Source organism: Microcaecilia unicolor, chromosome 13, assembly GCF_901765095.1.
Source record: "Microcaecilia unicolor chromosome 13, aMicUni1.1, whole genome shotgun sequence".
NCBI lineage: Eukaryota > Metazoa > Chordata > Amphibia > Gymnophiona > Siphonopidae > Microcaecilia > Microcaecilia unicolor.
Genome location: NC_044043.1, coordinates 5,110,150 through 5,128,860, shown reverse-complemented (window position 1 = coordinate 5,128,860; position 18,711 = coordinate 5,110,150). Strand labels below are relative to the sequence as shown.

The following is an 18,711-nucleotide window of genomic DNA, read 5'->3' as shown; positions in this document are numbered from 1 at the left end:
AGGATTTAACTACAGTGGGAATTTTGATATTCAAATGATAGTGAGGATCAAAATAACACCCCAAGATTTTTAGGGAAGATTCCAGAGGAGGAATAATTAATTTAATTTGAATATTTATATTCTGCTATACCTCAAATGAACTAAAAAAGAAATCAGAAATTACAGCAAATGACAAATTACAAAGTGTATAAGATAGTCAAGTACATATATTATTTTCAAATATATTATGCATGATATGTCTGACATTGCTGTCTGGATGTCTCAACGCCACCTGAAATTAAACATGACCAAAACCGAGCTTCTCATTTTTCCCCCCAAACCCACCTCCCCACTCCCCCCGTTTTCTATTTCTGTTGATGGCTCTCTCATTCTCTCTGTCTCCTCAGCTCGAAACCTTGGGGTCATCTTTGACTCTTCTCTCTCCTTCTCTGCTCATATCCAGCAGATCGCCAAGACCTGTCATTTCTTTCTTTACAACATCCGTAAAATCCACCCCTTTCTTTCTGAGCACTCTACCAAAACCCTCGTCCACACCCTTGTCACCTCTCGTTTAGACTACTGCAATCTGCTTCTTGCTGGCCTCCCACTTACTTAGTCACCTCTCCCCTCTCCAATCGGTTCAAAACTCTGCTGCCCGTCTCGTCTTCTGCCAGGGTCGCTTTACTCATACTACCCCTCTCCTCAAGTCGCTTCACTGGCTCCCTATCCGTTTTCGCATCCTGTTCAAGCTTCTTCTACTAACCTATAAATGTACTCACTCTGCTGCTCCCCAGTATCTCTCCACACTTGTCCTTCCCTACACCCATTCCCGTGCACTCCGTTCCCTGGATAAATCCTTCTTATCTGTTCCCTTCTCCACTACTGCCAACTCTAGACTTCGCGCCTTCTGGCTTGCTGCACCCTAAGCCTGGAATAAACTTCCTGAGCCCCTACGTCTTGCCCCATCCTTGGCCACCTTTAAATCTAGACTGAAAGCCCACCTCTTTAACATTGCTTTTGACTCGTAACCACTTGTAACCACTCGCCTCCACCTACCCCCCTCTCCTCCTTCCTGTACACATTAATTGATTTGATTTGCTTCCTTTATTTCTTGTCTATTAGATTGTAATCTCTTTGAGCAGGGACTGTCTTTCTTCTATGTTTGTGCAGCGCTGCGTGCGCCTTGTAGTGCTATAGAAATGCTAAATAGTAGTAATAGTAGTAGTAGCATGATATACTGCATATCATGGAATATCCACATAATTTACAATCAGGTTAAAAAATTATTTATAAAACATATAAAAATTATTTAAAAGAAATAAATTCATCAAATAGGTAAGAGAAGTATATATGAGTTTAATTCTCTCATCTCAGCGTTCTGCAGGCCGAGGGACCGAGGAAGGTTTTCTCATAGAAGTAGGATTTAAGGCCTTTTTTAAATTCTGAAATAATTTTTGAGATATAGATACTAGGGTAAATTATTCCACACTGTGGGTCTGACAACACTGAACATAGATGAACGAACATCTTCAAATACGAATTGCCTAAATGATGGGACTACAAGAATGTTTGATTGGTTGAGTATGGTTAATTTTACATAGGATACGTAATCAAAACAGAAAAAGAGGGAAATCTGTATATTGAATGTATTGCATTCAGTTCTGGTCGCCGCATCTCAAAAGAAGACATAGCAGAATTAGAAAAGGTTCAAAGAAGAGAGACCAAAATGATAAAGGGAATGGAACTCCTCTCATATGAGGAAAGGCTAAAGAGGTTAGGGCTTTTCAGCTTGGAAAAGAGATGGCTGAGGGGAGATATGATTGAGGTCTACAAAATCTTGAGTGGTGTAGAATGAGTAGAAATGAATCAATTTTTTACTGTTTCAAAAAAGTACAAAGACTAGGGGACACTCAGGAGCCCTTTTACAAAGCCGAGGGATGGCTAACGTGTGCCAAATCTGCACTACCGCTGGGGTAGCAAGTGTGCCCGGCGGTAATTCAGAGTTTGGCATGCGCCGAATCCCGTGGTAGAAAATATTTTCTACTTTCTACTGCGGGGGGGGGGGGGGGGGGGGGGGCCTTCCTGGTGGTAATCAGCAGCGTGGCCACATTGGCACGTGCTACGTGGTTACCATGTGGGTAGTGTGTAAGCCCTTATTGCTAGGTCAATAGCTAGCAGTAAGGGCTCAGACCGTAAATAGGCGCGTGCTAGTTTTAATTTTTGCATACACCCATTTTTCGGCCCATTAAAAAATGGCATTTTTCCCAGCTGCGGTAAAAAGTGGCCCAGCATGTGCCAAAAGACGCGCCCACACTACCACAGGCCACTTTTTACTGCGGCTGTGTAAAATGACCCCTCAATGAAGTTACATGGAAATACTTTTAAAACAAAATAGGAGGAAATATTTTTTCACTCAACCAATAGTTAAGCTCTGGAACTCTTTGCTGGAGGATATTGTAACAGCAGTTGGCATATCTGGGTTTTAAAAAATGTTTGGACAAGTTCCTAGAGGAAAATTCCATAGTCTGCTATTGAGACAGACATGGGGAAGCTACTGTTTGCCCTGTGATTGGTAGCATGGAATGTTGCTACTATTTGGGTTTCTGCCAGGTACTTGTGACCTGAACTGGCCACTATTAAAAAAAGGAAACTGGGCTGGATGGATCATTAGTCTGACCCAGAATGGCTATTCTCATGTTCTTAATGTTACGTACCAAGGCTAATGTTTTTTTTTACAGAATCCGTGCGGATATCAGTAACCAATGTTCCATTTTTAGAAGTGGCATAATGTGATCCCATCTTTTTGCACCATCATCTTCACTGTGGCATTTTATATAAGTTGTAGCCGTTTAGGGGCACATTCTATATATGGTGCCTAGATTCCACGCGTAACTTAATTGGTTTAACAAGGTAATCAGCGTTTTTGACAGCACTAAACAAGCAATAATGAGCACTAATTGGCAATTATCACAATTTATGCACGGAAATCGCTAAGCATGTTCTATAAAGAACTGCGCCTAAATTGCAAAGCGAGCAGTTCAAAATAAATGCACGTAGTTTATGGGCGTATTTATGGGCAATTTGTGGGCATTTCATGGACATTCCAAAATTTCCATGTGTAATTACAGAATACAGGTCAGTGCACCTAAATATACGTGCACGGATTTACACCAGGTTTTTATTGGCGTAAATGGGCATGTGTAGATTTAGGTGCTATGCGATAGACTAAGCGTATTCTAAACACCGCACCTAAATATTATAGAATACGTTTAGTTCCGCAAACATTTTTTAGGCACCATATACAGAATCTGGGGATTAATATCTATCAGACATAGACTTAGAATAAAGAGTTACATTAGTCTAGATGACCTAGTACTAAAGAGTGGAGAAGAATATGGAGGTATGTTTTATCAAAACAGGATTTCGTAGAATGTATTTAGTTTGAACAAACACTTCTGTGTGATCAGTGAAATATGTTGTTGGAAGTTTACATGGTCATCGATGATTATACCAAGGATTTTCAATGAATTAACAATCTTAGAGCTCCTTTTACTAAGGTGTGCTAATAGATTAATGTGCGCTAAATGCTAAGAAGCCCATGATAATCCTACAGACTTCTTAGCATGTAGTACCTTTAATTTGAGTGTCATCTATTGCTAAAGGTTAAGGTAGTACGGTGTCAAATTTTCTGTTAAACATTATTGCTCTTATTTTGTCACCCTGCTTGTTGATGTACATCGCAACCTGATTGTCCGTTTGAATGAGTACAATTTGATTGATCAGCCAATCTCTGAAAGCCTTTAGAGCGTTCCAGATTGCCCGAAGCTCCAGAAGGTTGATGTGAAGATCCGACTCCTATGCTGACCAAGATTCTGAGTGTGAAGCCTGTCTAAATGAGTTCCCTAGCCTAGGTGGGATGCATCCATTGTCAGCACCTTCCGGGGCTGAGGAATTTGGAATAGGAGTCCCAGAGTCAAACTAGATCGAATTGTCAACCAGAACAGAGATTGAACCAGATGTGGCGACACTTGGATGACATCTGCTAGGTCCCCCATGGCCTGACACTCCTGGGAAGCTAGGGTCCATTGGGCAGGTCTCAAATGAAGACGTACCATGGGTTTCACATGGATGGTGGAGGCCATGTGCCTAACAACCTCAACATCTGCCAGGCTGTGACTTACCGATGGGCTTGAACTTGAGTGGCAAGAGCGACAAGAGTGTCTAAACTTGGCACAGGGAGAAAAGCTTGCAGGGCTCCAATGAACTCCAATTGTTGGACAGGGAATAGATGGGGTAATAGTTTAAAATGAACACTAGGAGCTCCAGCACCCAAATAGTTCTACACATGGACTCCTGAACAGCGTCCCTTGATTTGCTCTTCACCAGCCAACCGTCCAGATAGGGGAACACATGGACTCCCAGTCTGCGTAGCAGCACTGTGACTCCTGGTAGACATTTGGTAAATAGCCAACACAAGGCCAAAAGGCAACATGTGATACTGGAAGTGATGTGTCCCCAGCTGAAACCAAAGATACTTCCCGTGACCTGGAAGTATCGGGATGCATAGTTCAGAGAGCATAGACAATCGCTTCATTGAATCATGAGGAGAAGGGAGCCTAGGGAAACCATCCTGAACTCTTCTTTGACTAGGAGTTTTTTCAGGGCCCTTAGGTCTAGGATGGGACACATCCCCTCTGTCTTCTTTTGCACAAGGAAGTACCTGGAACGGAATCCCTTCCCTTCTTCCCTTGGTGGAAAGGATTTGATCGCACGGACCTTTAGAAGGGTGGAGAGTTCCTCTTCAAGTGCTGAGAGCTGAAGTGACTTGCTCTCAGTGGGCAATCTGGTGGTCTCTGTCGCTAATGCAGGGTGCAACCGAGATGGACTATTTGAAGTACTCACCGGTTGGAAGTCAGAAAGGTCAACTTTTTTTTTTTAAACATCAGCTGAGTTTGACTGAGGAGCTGTCTGAGCCTTAGGCGCATGTTGTTAACAGGAACAAGTGTGCTGGGGATGAGCCTGCTGAGGTTGGCAAGAAGAAGGAACAAACCTAGGCCTCTGTGAGTAGTAGGGACCTCTCTTCGACTTCCCAAAGACCTCCTAGAGGAGGCAGCAGCTGCAGGTGTCTGGCGGTAGAGAGTGTCAATGGTATCAAGAGGTTTCTTGATGAGGTCAGCGACTTCCTGCCAACCACTGCTGGACCACCAGGTCCAAGTCAGAGACACACAACCAGGAGAGTCTGTGCATCGCTATATAATTTGAACAGAGATCTTGGACACCACATCAAAAATATTGTAAGCAACCCTGGCCAAGAACTTACGGAACGCCTTCTGCTGCTTGACCAACTGGCGAAGGGACTCAGCCTGCTCTGGTGGGAGAGAGTCTGCCAAATCAGACATACTATGCGGTAAAAACAACAAGTGCAGGCTCATGTAGAGCTGGTACGATTGTATATGGGAGATGAGCATAGAGGCCTGATACATCTTATGCCCCAAAGAATCTAGTGTTCTAGCTTCTCTGCAAGGGAGCGCTAAAGCATAGTCCCTAGAACTCCTAGCTCGAGTGTGGATCTACCACCAGGGAATGATGAGACAATTGGGGCCTATAAAAACCTGGGTAAGACTGAATCCGCTACATGGTTTCAATCTTTTTATGGAGGACAGGGACTGACAGAGGGGACTCCCAGTTCTTCACTTGAACATCCCGTAAGAACTCGTGAAGCGAGACTGTCACAGCCTCTCTAGGAAGAGACTTGTAGTCCAGGATCTTGAACATCTTAGCCCTGGGCTTGTCCTCCACTTCCAAAGGAATGGGAATGGCAGCTATTTCCTTTATAAAAGATAGGAAGGAAAGACTTTTTCTTTCCTGTGGAAGGGAAGGGTCTGATGGGATATCATAGGACTCCTCCTCCTCGGAGACGTACCATGGGTTCTTATCAGACTATGAGCACTCTTCATCTGTGTCAGCAAGAAACTCCTCATGGGAGGGCTGAGACTGAGACCACCTTGACAAGGAGGAGCTATGCCTTCGAAAAGGGTGTTGAGGAGTCTGCTCCAGCCTCGACTACGACGAAGCTTCCTCCACCGATGTCAAGGGGGTACCAACAAGGGTGGCAGCCAATGCCAAAGCCACAAGCAGCACTGGCGTCAGAGACCTCACCAAAGGCTGTTGGCCATGCAGGGCAGCAGCAAGACACATGGCATGTGCAAGCACCCCAGATGTCAATATAGTCTGATGTATGAGCCCTGCCAAAAGCTCAGAGCGCAAGGCCCGGAGGACTCTCATTGACGGCCGACATTGGGAAAGTATAGATACAGGCTGCTGAATAGTCGAGGTTGGAGCAGGTGCCTGGTCCTGGCTACACGGAGACCCACACACCGGCACCTCCTATATGGAGGGGGAATGGCCCTCCCAGCGCTGACGCTTCTCTGGTATCTTAGACTTCCCCCGTGCCAACGAGGACAATGTCAAATCCTCATGTTGCTTCAGGGTTGGGTCCAATTCTGACCAATCCCGGAGGGCCTGCACAGCAACCAATGTCAAGGCAGGTAGAGACCCACTTGATGCACAGCAACTCCCAGTGTCTACGGCCCTTGCAGTCATGCAGACCGATGAATCCAATGCAACTGTCTACGTTGGTACAGACGTCGAAGCTTCAGACCTGGCTCCAAAAAGTTTATCCCGTTGAGCATCTCTGGTCAATTGGGTTCTTTTCTTCATATGAAGACAAAGAACACAGTTAGAAGGGGAATGCTCAGACACCAAGAATGGGTGCCCTTGCCAGAGATGGTCCTATTGCACTTGGTGCAGAACTTAAAGCCACTGGGAACCTTCGATGACAAAACAGCCATGGCCAAATCAAAAGACTCAATGGTGCTGAAAAAAAGGAGCAAAGCACCAGAAAAAAGGTAGGAAAGTTCAACCAAAGCTCAGGCCTAAGTGTGGCCTACTCAGAATGGTAAAATCAAAGGAAACTTAAAAGAGGGGAAAAAGAACCCAAACTGTAAAGGAAAAGGAAAAAAATAACAAGGCAAAAAGAACCAGGAAGGCACAAGAAAATTGCTCTCAAAGTGATTCCGATCCGGCTGTGAGGAGCAATAGAAAATTACATCTTCCCCTCACTGCGGAAAAAAAAAAGAACTACGGATCCTGCACTCTTGCGATGGGTGGAAAGGTGCTTGTGAATGTGTGGTGGGAGCGCGGCACGCGTTCTTAAAGTTATATATAGCTTTTTCAAGCTCCTGACCGGGCAACGCGGACCCAGTTACCCGCATGTGAGAATTATTGGCCTGCTTGTCGTCAGTGAAATTTCATTTTTAGTTTAGTAATTGAAATATGTAAGTTTTGAGAATTTACATATGCTATTTATATATTGAACTGTACAGGAAGAAATGTGAGGGGATACTTAATCATGCAATTAAAAATGTTAACAGCGACTAATTGTGTGATTTAAATCGATGTACAGGAGACTGGATCGACAGCCGTTCTGTTATACTTTTATAATTTGTAGCATTTGTTTTTATTCTGTTTGATTTTCTATTATCTAATGTAATGCTGTTATATTGTGTGTTTTATTATTATGTAAGTCTGGTTGTAACCTCCTGTGACCATTAATATAGTGGGCTATACTAGAGTCCATTACTGGCCATCAGAACATTGCGCTATTTTCCCCCCCATATGAACGACTTTACTTTTATCAACATGCAATTCATCAGTTTCACTGATCAACATTTGTGTGCTTCAACTGTAAAATGTATAATCAGAATTTTGGTAACAAACCCAAATGACATATCCCTCGACTACATTTGTCCTGTCCTCATCCCCCCCCCCCACCCACCCCACCCACCCAAGTTAAACTGCAAGTGGGAGATGGTAAGGTCAATTAATGCTGAAGTAGCAAACTGTCTATCACTAAAACGCCATGTGGCGTAGCACGAACTCAAGCGAGACAAATGGATTTTTTTTCCCTGGTATTCCATCGCTGCCTAATGACAGGTGCACTGTCCTAAATAATTAGCTTTCAGAAAGGGATCTCCTTAACCTCTCTCTGAAACTGGTTAGTGATCTCAGTTTTACTTCATTAAGCTCTTGACAGCTCTATGTAATCCACATCTGTTATTGTTTGGTAGTGTGATTCGAAGAACATACACCACTTGAAGAACTGGCAATAATCTATTCAACCTCATGATGCAAATCGGAACCCATCTGTTTACTAATCAAAACCAATATTTTAATCAGTTTTGCTCCATCACTGTGCGATACTGGTGTCAGCAGTATTTGCTGGCATTTCTTCACTTTATTCCCTGCAGGATAAGCTTCAAGCTGCATTAACGTATGCCCTCAGGATACAAAGTAACTGAGACCAATTAGTCTGAAGGCTTTCTGGAAATTATATATCTAAATAAAACTACTCGATGCTTCTCTGAGTATTATCTATTACCCATATTACAAATTCTGGCATTGTTTCCAAAAATATTACAAAAGTGTTTGTAGGAGATTTTTAAGGAGGGAAATCCATCCAGTTTTAGATAGGTGATCACCTGAAATTACAAAGTAATTTATCTGTACTCAGCAGTCGTGAGTCTCACATAGTAGTTCCATGATAATGACCAATTACCATTTAAAAATGAAGATAGTTCACGCTTACAAAGCAGAGAAAGAGTACAAAAATCCTCTAATAGCTTCTAGTTAGCAATCAACTGTCGGAAACATTAAGAAATGGAAGTAACATGAATCAGATAAAGTCAAGAAAAGATCTGCAAGAAAATTGTATGATAGAATTGCCCAAAAACTGGTCAGAACTGCAAAACAGAACTCACAAATGACTGCAAAAGTTACTATTGGGGGCATTCTGTGCTATTTTAAAGGAGCTATAGGGGGAATCAAACCTGGTTCCCCTGGTTCTCAGCCCACTGTACTAACTCTAGGTATTTTTCTAGCTCAGAGTACAGAATGACATGGGGAGAAAATCTGTCCTCGCCCCTGCCCCGCGGGCCCCGTCTCCGTCCCTGCCAGCTTTGTTCTCATCTGCAGAAGCCTCAAACACTTTTGATTTTATATTTAAATCTTTTTATTAAAGCATAAAAAGGAACAATATGCTGTGCAACTGTTGTGTATAAATTACAAATAGAAAATAATAATAACAGCGAGAAGCTATAATAAACCCTCCCACCACCACCACCACCACCACCACCACCACCATCACCCTCTAGCCTTCCAACACCACCAACAGCTGACTTCTACTACCCCAAGGAATCCCAATCCACCCTGTTAAAATGTCCAGAGGTACAAAATATAACCAGTTCTGTATGCCCTAGAAGGGAGAAATATGCCCTATGAAGTACTGTTATGATTTTTTAATCTATGGGTAAATGTCATCAACAATCTCAGGATTCAGTCTAGTTCTCCTGTCTTCCACAGTCCCTCCTGCAATAGAAAATGTCTTCTTAGAAGATGTGTTGGTAGCAGGATGTACAGGATCCTCCGTGCAAATTTTGCTAGCTGTGGCCAGCATGTTTGCTTGTTTTTCCAAAAAATAAAAATGTTATCTTCATCAAACATAAATAACAATCCAGTTCATTAACAGGCTTCAAAGTAGAAAGTGACACAGGGACAAGGTTTGTCCCCATCCCCGCCCCCTTGGAATCTGTCCCCGCGGGCTCTGTGCCCATCCCCATCCCCGCAGTTACTGCGGGTCTGCATCCCCGTGTCATTCTCAAGCTCAGAGTTTAACAACTAGCAAACACATTCATGGACATCTTGCCACAGTACTGGAAAACATCTCTAAACCACAACCTAGCTTCATAACACCTGCAGGCAAAATACAGCAGAAGTGAAGAAAGGGGGGGGGGGGGGAATGTCTTCAGGGATAATATCACTGAGAAAAAAATTAAGGCTGGAAGCCTAAGTCAGCATGGTCTAAGGTAATAGAGCTTAAAAAAGGTAAGAAATTCTGCACTGATTAATGTGTTGCTTACGCTATGTGGTATGACATTCTATGTAACATATAAGGTCCATTCCTGTTATGTTTTGTTGGACAATTGTTTATATTTTTTCAATAAAGACTTCATATAAATAAAAAAAAGGTAAGAAAGTCACTAATTTTCAGCATGAAAAAATGACAACAGCAACACAACTTTGGAATGATTTTTCTCCTTAGAAAACAAAATTTAAAAAAACAAAACAAAGAACTAACGAGTAAAAAAAACTAACAAGTGCCTGATTGTGAATGCGTCAAGCATTTTCTGGAAGAACTGAAGAGATGTTTTCTGGCAAAACACGATACACATAACATGACCCATGGACGTGACTCCAACCCTGCCTGTCGGTTAAGAACATAAGCACTTGGGTCTCCAGATGACAAATTGTCAGGTAAAATGAACGCTGAAGCTTCAACAGTGCTATTCATCACATCTGCGCTGTGAAGGTCTGATAGATGCTGAAGAGCTAATAAAATGAAACTCATGTCGGTTTAATAAATGGCATCTCATTATTTAACCTGTTTGTTTTGTATTTACTCACCGCAGTCGTTTTTTAAGCTGCAGGCTATCATGGATGATTCTTTTGACAAATTCTAACTCTCCTCCTTCGGCCATGATCTCAGTAACGCCCCCTGTGTTTACAGAGCTCGGGGGAGGTCGTCGTGGATTTCGAGAGTTCACACCCTTATTAAAAAAAAAAAAGAAGTACGTTTGCAAAAGAATGCCGTCACCAAACCATCCCAATTGTTTGGGGTGAGGTTATCACATTCTGCCATTATACACGAACAAATAGCATTCATCATTTGTAAAGCAATTTTGTTGATATAGATTTTTTTTTTCCTTTTAAAATTCAATTTGTAAAAAAATCAACTATTCCAGGTGTGTTCTATGGAAGCATATTGTTTCAGAGAACACCAATTATGGGACACAATAACAGCCTTTAACCTCAAAGAGACAAAGAAGCATTTCCAAATAGCGATTTATTTGAAAATACTATGTTTCCTCTCCTTGAAATATCAGTCAAGATGGTGTACATGGCACATAAAACAATAAATAATTAAAATCTTACCATATAATTAAACAGAAAGAAAAAGAAACTGTTTAAGATCCTTTCTAAAAGCCGAAGAGAAGTCTCACCCCTTAGAAAACTTATTCCACTAATCTATGCCATCCTTACCTAGGTATGCTTAAAGATTTTTTTGAGACAATCTTAAATACTGCTTTGAGTCACATTTATGTATTCAATCATGTAAGGATTCAAATTCCTAAATTGTTAAAACCTTATAAGTCAACAATGATTTAAAAATACATTGTTTTCATATCATTTATTTCATTTCTTATATACCACCTGAAGCATGAAAGCAATTGAAGCACTGTTCATTCAGAAATAGTAGGTATTTCTCATAAGGAATCAAAGTAGTTCCTGCTCTAGCGGAGCGGCCGTTTTTCATGTGCGCCAGGGCCCTTTTTACCGCAGCGCGTAAACAAGCCCCAAGACACACATGGCCATGCAGCGGGAAGCCCTTACTGCCCACCCACTTAGGTGGTAATGAGGACTCCCACGTTAGCCCAGCAGTAACTGGGCAGTGCACGGTGATGCCCAATTACCGACGGGTTATTACAACGAAAGCCGTTTCTGGGGGTGTTTTTTTTCCCCGGAAATGGTCTGCGCTCGGGGCGGGACTACCGCCGGTCTACTCCCAGATGAGCAAGCGAGTGTTGGGCTTACCGCCGCTCGGTAAAAGGGCCCCTTAATGGGCTAACACTATCCCTTCCGCTAAGTCCTGGAATAACCTAGTCACCTGAAGAGGTGCTGAAAGAGGACCTGTTCAACCGAAGAAAACTTCACTGACAAGTATCTTACCTGCTGGGAAACTGCATTCAAGCTTGGGAAAAGGCAGACATGGGGTTAACCCATTAGTGCCCAATGTTCCCATAATAAGCCATATGGGAACAGTATTTACAGGCAAGATTATTATTTGCTGCATTTGTATCCCACATTTTCCCACCTTTTTGCAGGCTCAATGTGGCTTACAATGTTCCTTCATGGCATTTGCCATTACAGAGTGAACAAGATGCCTAGTACAAACACAAAAGATCCTGTTGCAAAGAAGTGAAGGGGAAATCAGTCATCAAGAAAGAGGCTACTTGCACTACAAAAGCAAGGAGAGATCAGAGGGGCTGTCGGGTTTTGCATTTCTATTACAGAGCATCTCAAAAGAAGAGGAAAGAGTCATGTTAAACAGAATCCAAAATGATACAATACCTTAGCTTCCAATTGGTTGGCAAAAAAGGGAGGATTGCACATGCAAAAGTCATAAACGATCTCACATTCTTCTTTTAGCGCATCCATGAGAAGCGTCTTCTGTGGCACTTTCACCACTTAGAGGAAAAGGAAACATCAGATGTGAAGAATTAAAATCGATTGTCACTTCTAAAATCTCCTCTTACTTGGGTCCTAAAACACTTCACATCAGTTTTTAAGATTCAAACAAATTGTGTACTAACATCTATTATCAGTGTGTTTTTTCTAGCAAAAAAGGTACCGGTACTCAAATGCCTGGCCACCCTTCAGGAGTGGAGTGATCACTGAGGGACCCACCCCATAATAGCCAGGCCTCCTGCAACCAGTCACAGAATCTATGACAAGGCAGAATTGGTGTGTAGAGCCTGAGCTCTTTCATTAAAACTTGGGGACCATGGGTCAATTTTAGCAGACAATGGAAAAGGTGCCGGTACTCATTACCACCAAGTACCCCCTCAAAAAAAGCCCTATTATACAAATTAATATAGTACTTTGGGATGGATATGAATTACGTAAATATTTGCTGTCTGAATCATTTATCAATGTGCATATTTCAAGAGGATCTAACCAAAGGGATCTTTTAAGTAGGCGATCTGGTGTTTTTAGAGCGCGTTAAAAATAGGAATGCGCTAAACACTAAAGACACTAATGTATTCCTATGGGCATCTTTAGCATTTATCACGTGCCTATTTTTAACATGCGCTAAAAATGCCAGCGTGCCTATGTAAAAGACTCCCCAAGGTTGGTATCAGTAGATAACATCATCAATTTAAAAAAATACAGCAATACAACAGCAATTGTAATAAACACAAATCTTATATTGCACCTAAAATCAAATCTAAATATGACAGAACTTAATGTTGACAAACATTCTAAGAGAAGTTTTTAGCTGTGTCCTAAATGAAAAATAGCCCCATTGCATTCTGAGAAAGACAGGGAGGGATTCCACAGGCACAGACCCGCAATGCAAAATGCAGTGTTATAGGTAGCAGCTTGACCAAATTTGTAGAAGGAATCAACTACTCTCTTCATAAAGGCAGTTAATAAATCCCAACAAACTAATTTGTAACAGAGGATCTCAAAACTTGCATGTGTCTCTGTAAAGACAGCATTTCTTTCATTTAACTCAAGCTCTTCATAAATACTTGGAAAATCAATGTACAAGATTTTAAATGCTGGCTGGTGAGCAACTGCTTACTAATATAGAGGAAACCCAATCCATATCCCACAATTGGACTGTAATCTTATTGCAGGTTTCTGAACAATCTGCAAGGCTTTTAAAGAACACACATGGTATAAAACTTTAATAATGTAGCCAACAAAGTACACAGAAAAATATGAAATCAGTTGGATAAATATGGGAGGTAATCTTACAAGGCTTTTTCTGTACATAAAGCCTACTTTGATATAGAAAAGGGCTTTTATAAAATTGTGCAACCACATACACACACAAAAGTGCTCATTTTCAAAGCAAATGGATGTCTCTGTTGCATAGTACCATATCACCCTCTCATCTGTGTTAATATTCTCAAAGGATTTGGATCTTAAGATCCCAGTTAAAGGACAAAGATCATAAGATTTCATATGCCATTAGAGGATCTATTGGTGCAAAAAGATTGTTGACCTATGATCAGCTGAGCTAGGGAACCAAAGGAGAGTGGCGGGCCTTTTCCCTAATCAGCCTTTTTGAAAAGATGGGAAGGCGGTAGAACGAGAGGACATGAAATGAGGTTGAAGGGGGGCAGACTCAAAAAAGATGTCAGGAAGTATTTTTTCACGGAGAGGGTGGTGGATGCTTGGAATGCCCTCCCGCGGGAGGTGGTGGAGATGAAAACGGTAACGGAATTCAAACATGCGTGGGATGTGCATAAAGGAATCCTGTGCAGTAGGAATGGATCCTCAGAAGCTTAGCCGAAATTGGGTGGCGGAGCAGGTGGGGGAAGAGAGGTTGGTAGTTGGGAGGCGAGGATAGTGGAGGGCAGACTTATATGGTCTGTGCCAGAGCCGGAGATGGGAGGCGGGACTGGTGGTTGGGAGGCGGGAAATACTGCTGGGCAGACTTGTACAGTCTGTGCCCTGAAAAAGGCAGGTACAAATCAAGGTAAGGTATACACATATGAGTTTATCTTGTTGGGCAGACTGGATGGACCATGCAGGTCTTTTTCTGCCGTCATCTACTATGTTACTATCCTACTTATAATCGAATGAGAAAAACGCCCAAGTTCCAACCTAAATCGGGAGATGGACGTTTATCTCACAAAACCGAATAAAGCGGTATAATCGAAAGCCGATTTTTGGACGTTTTCAACTGCAATCCGTCGCGGATGCGGACAAAGTTGATGGGGGCGTGTCAGAGGTGTGGCGAAGGTGGAACGGGGGCGTGGTTATCTGCCGAACAGAGATGGGCGCATTTCACCGATAATGGGGAAAAAAGTATGCATTTTTAGCTAGAATTTAGGACACTTTTCCTGGACCCTGTTTTTTCACGAATAAGGCCCCAAAAAGTGCCCTAAATGACCAGATGACCACTGGAGGGAATCGGTGATGACCTCCCCTGACTCCCCCAGTGGTCACTAACCCCCTCCCACCACAAAAAATGAAGTTTCTCAACTTTTTATTTTCACCCTCAAATGTCATACCCACCTCCCTGGCAGCAGTATGCAGGTCCCTGGAGCAGTTGTTAGGGGGTGCAGTGGACTTCAGGCAGGTGGACCCAGGCCCATCCCCCCTACCTGTTACAATTGTGCTGCTTAATGCCAACCCCCCCAAACCCACTTTACCCACATGTAGGTGCCCCCCTTCACCCCTTAGGGCTATAGTAATGGTGTAGACTTGTGGGCAGTGGGTTTTGAGGGGGATTTGGGGGGCTCAACACACAAGGGAAGGGTGCTATGCACCTGGGAGCTCTTTGACCTTTTTTTTTGTTTTTGTAAAAGTGCCCCCTAGGGTGCCCGGTTGGTGTCCTGGCATGTGAGGGGGACCAGTGCACTACGACTCCTGGCCCCTCCCACGAACAAATGCCTTGGATTTATTCGTTTTTGAGCTGGGCGCTTTCATTTTCCATTATCGCTGAAAAACAAAAACACCCAGCTCACAAATTGTCGAATAAAACATGGACGTCTATTTTTTTTGAAAATACGGTTCGGTCCGCCCCTTCACGGACCCGTTCTTGGAGATAAACGCCCATGGAGATAGGCGTTTTCGTTCAATTATGCCCCTCTATGTCTCAAAATGCCTAAAAAAACCATCCATCTGCTCAAAACGTCCAAATCGCAATTTTGAAATGACAGAATTTGGACATTCTACACCGCAGTGCATCCAAACAGCAAGGAGATGTGTAGTGGGCATGTTTTGTGCGGAAATAGGAAGGGCCCAAAATTAGGACGTCTAAAAGCAATAATTGAACAGGAAGAAATGTCTGAGTCTAAAAAGAAGGATGTTTTTATTTAGATCTGTTTCAATCACATCCAGAGTACAAAATAGTGCTCTGATTGAGCAGTTGACCACTGGAGGGATTAAGGCATGACCCCTCAAGAAATCCCCAGCGGCTACTGTCCCCCTCCCTTACCCTGAAAGGGAAACTAGGCTCCCTGACATTAGGTATTATGAGCATTCTGAAAACAGCACTGTCTGAAGGGTAGCCTAGTGGTTAGTGCCGTGGACTGTAAACCACGGAAGCCAAGTTCGTTCTAGTCCCACTTCAACTCTCTTTTTTATCTTTACATAAGTACATAAGTAGTGCCATACTGGGAAAGACCAAAGGTCCATCTAGCCCAGCATCCTGTCACCGACAGTGGCCAATCCAGGTCAAGGGCACCTGGCACGCTCCCCAAACGTAAAAACATTCCAGACAAGTTATACCTAAAAATGCGGAATTTTTCCAAGTCCATTTAATAGCGGTCTATGGACTTGTCCTTTAGGAATCTATCTAACCCCTTTTTAAACTCCGTCAAGCTAACCGCCCGTACCACGTTCTCCGGCAACGAATTCCAGAGTCTAATTACACGTTGGGTGAAGAAAAATTTTCTCCGATTCGTTTTAAATTTACCACACTGTAGCTTCAACTCATGCCCTCTAGTCCTAGTATTTTTGGATAGCGTGAACAGTCGCTTCACATCCACCCGATCCATTCCACTCATTATTTTATACACTTCTATCATATCTCCCCTCAGCCGTCTCTTCTCCAAGCTGAAAAGCCCTAGCCTTCTCAGCCTCTCTTCATAGGAAAGTCGTCCCATCCCCACTATCATTTTCGTCGCCCTTTAAATTGTGAGCCATCCAGAACCAGGGATATACCTACCGTACTTAAATATGAAAGAAACCTCAAAGCCTGAGGGCTATTGAGGTGGTGCACATTCAGGTACAGTAAGTATTTCCCTGACATCCCTGGAGGACTCACCATTTAAAATAACAGAGTTGCAATGGAATGGGAACCTGGGATTCCCTGGATTAAAGTCCACTGCACTGACAACACAAGGGCTGCCCCTCTGCTCTGCAGGGACGACGCCTGTGTGGCCATTTTCATACAAATGTTGCCAGATGTTCTCGTCCCTGTTTTTTTGGTGTTCATCATTTGGAAACAACGTTTTTTTCTGTTGGAAAATGGCTGGGAGATGGGTGAAGTTTCCTTTTGGACATTATGAGCAGGATGTCCCAATTCTGACTTGGACGTTTCTTTCAAAAATGTCCCTCAAAATGCCTTGGTCATAAGCAACAGGTAAAAACCAAACAGTAGATCTATTTCTCCTAGCTGATTTTTAGGGATGAGCAACGACTCTTCCAAGTCTACCAGACTAATAATTGTTGATGAACTTTTCCTCCAGGAATTTGACCAATTATCCTCTGAACCCTGCTATGTTATTCTGCGTGACCACATTCTCCAGAAACAGACTCCACAGCTTTCTGCAATTTGTTTTCATTCAATCTGCTGGTCATTAGTTTCGTGGAGTGTCGTCTTGTTTTTGTGTTGTTTGAAAGGTTGAACAACTGCTCCGTATTTATAAAATCATGAGTGGGGTGGAACACTAAATCATCTATCACACCCTCTTCTCAGTCTTTTCCCTATTTGTTTCTGTGCTGGAGACAAGTTGCCATACACCTACAAGTCTGTACAAACATATTTACATTCACAACTGTACAAATGCAATTAACAGATAACTTCACCTTTATTTCTAGCAGACTGTACATTCACATATAATATCTTGAGTAAATAGTGTTGTACAACAGGGCTGCAAAACCTTACATATGAAGGGAGCATAAGAAGGACTAGCTTTTAGAGTTTTTACCATTTTGGGGCCTATTTGGCCCTTACATAGTAACATAGTAGATGACGGCAGAAAAAGACCTGCATGGTCCATCCAGTCTGCCCAAGATAAACTCATATGTGTATACCTTACCTTGAATTTGTACCTGTCCTTTTCAGGGCACAGACCGTATAAGTCTGCCCAGCAGTATTTCCCGCCTCCCATCACCGGCTCTGGTACAGACCGTGTAAGTCTGCCCTCCCCTATCCTCGCCTCCCAACCACCACCCCCTCTTCCCCCCAACTGCTCCGCCACCCAATTTCAGCTAAGCTTCTGAGGATCCATTCCTTATGCACAGGATTCATTTTATGCATATCCCACGCATGTTTGAACTCCGTTACCGTTTTCATCTCCACCACCTCCCGCGGGAGGGCATTCCAAGCGTCTACCACCCTCTCCGTGAAAAAATAACATAGTAACATAGTAGATGACGGCAGAAAAAGACCTGCACGGTCCATCCAGTCTGCCCAAGATAAACTCATATGTGTATACCTTACCTTGAATTAGTACCTGTCCTTTTCAGGGCACAGACCATATAAGTCTGCCCAGCAGTATTTCCCGCCTCCCATCACCGGCTCTGGTACAGACCGTATAAGTCTGCCCAGTAGTATTTCCCGCCTCCCAACCACCAGTCCCGCCTCCCATCACCGGCTCTGGTACAGACCGTATAAGTCTGCCATCCCCTATCCTCGCCTCTCAACCACCACCCCCTCTTCCCCCCAACTGCTCCGCCACCCAATTTCAGCTAAGCTTCTGAAGATCCATTCCTTCTGCACAGGATTCCTCTATGCATATCCCATGCATGTTTGAACTCCGTGGGGCCCTTACCTTCCCCTCCCTAAGGTGATTATGATTAACTTACCACCCATTATCCCACTGCTTTCACAACAATCTACATGTTTCAAATATCTTCGTACAACCTCAAAAGGCCAGCACATAAAAATAAAACCAGCACAGTCACCAAAGAATACTCAACAGCACCCTCAGCAGCACTTGAAGGGGTACACAAAAGGGAGTGCCCCTTTGTCGCATCTCAGTGCCTTTGCTTAAATGCAGAAGTGCCATCCACCGAGGACATCACCATACAGGAAAGGAGCTCACCATCCTAACGTGGGGCTGACACAATGCTGAGGATGGGACAGGA

General features: G+C 43.1%; 1 protein-coding gene across 1 annotated transcript in view; it reads right to left on the bottom strand.

Annotated features, from left to right (window-relative positions):
• The window catches only part of METTL16 (methyltransferase like 16), a 137,785-nt gene that overhangs the window by 61,979 nt on the left and 57,095 nt on the right, over window positions 1-18,711 (bottom strand). Inside the window, exons 5-6 of the mRNA XM_030185901.1 lie at window positions 12,226-12,341; window positions 10,501-10,643 (exon numbers count right to left, since the gene is read on the bottom strand). Coding sequence (XP_030041761.1) covers window positions 10,501-10,643; window positions 12,226-12,341 — 259 coding nt within the window. The remainder of the gene's footprint in view (window positions 1-10,500; window positions 10,644-12,225; window positions 12,342-18,711) is intronic.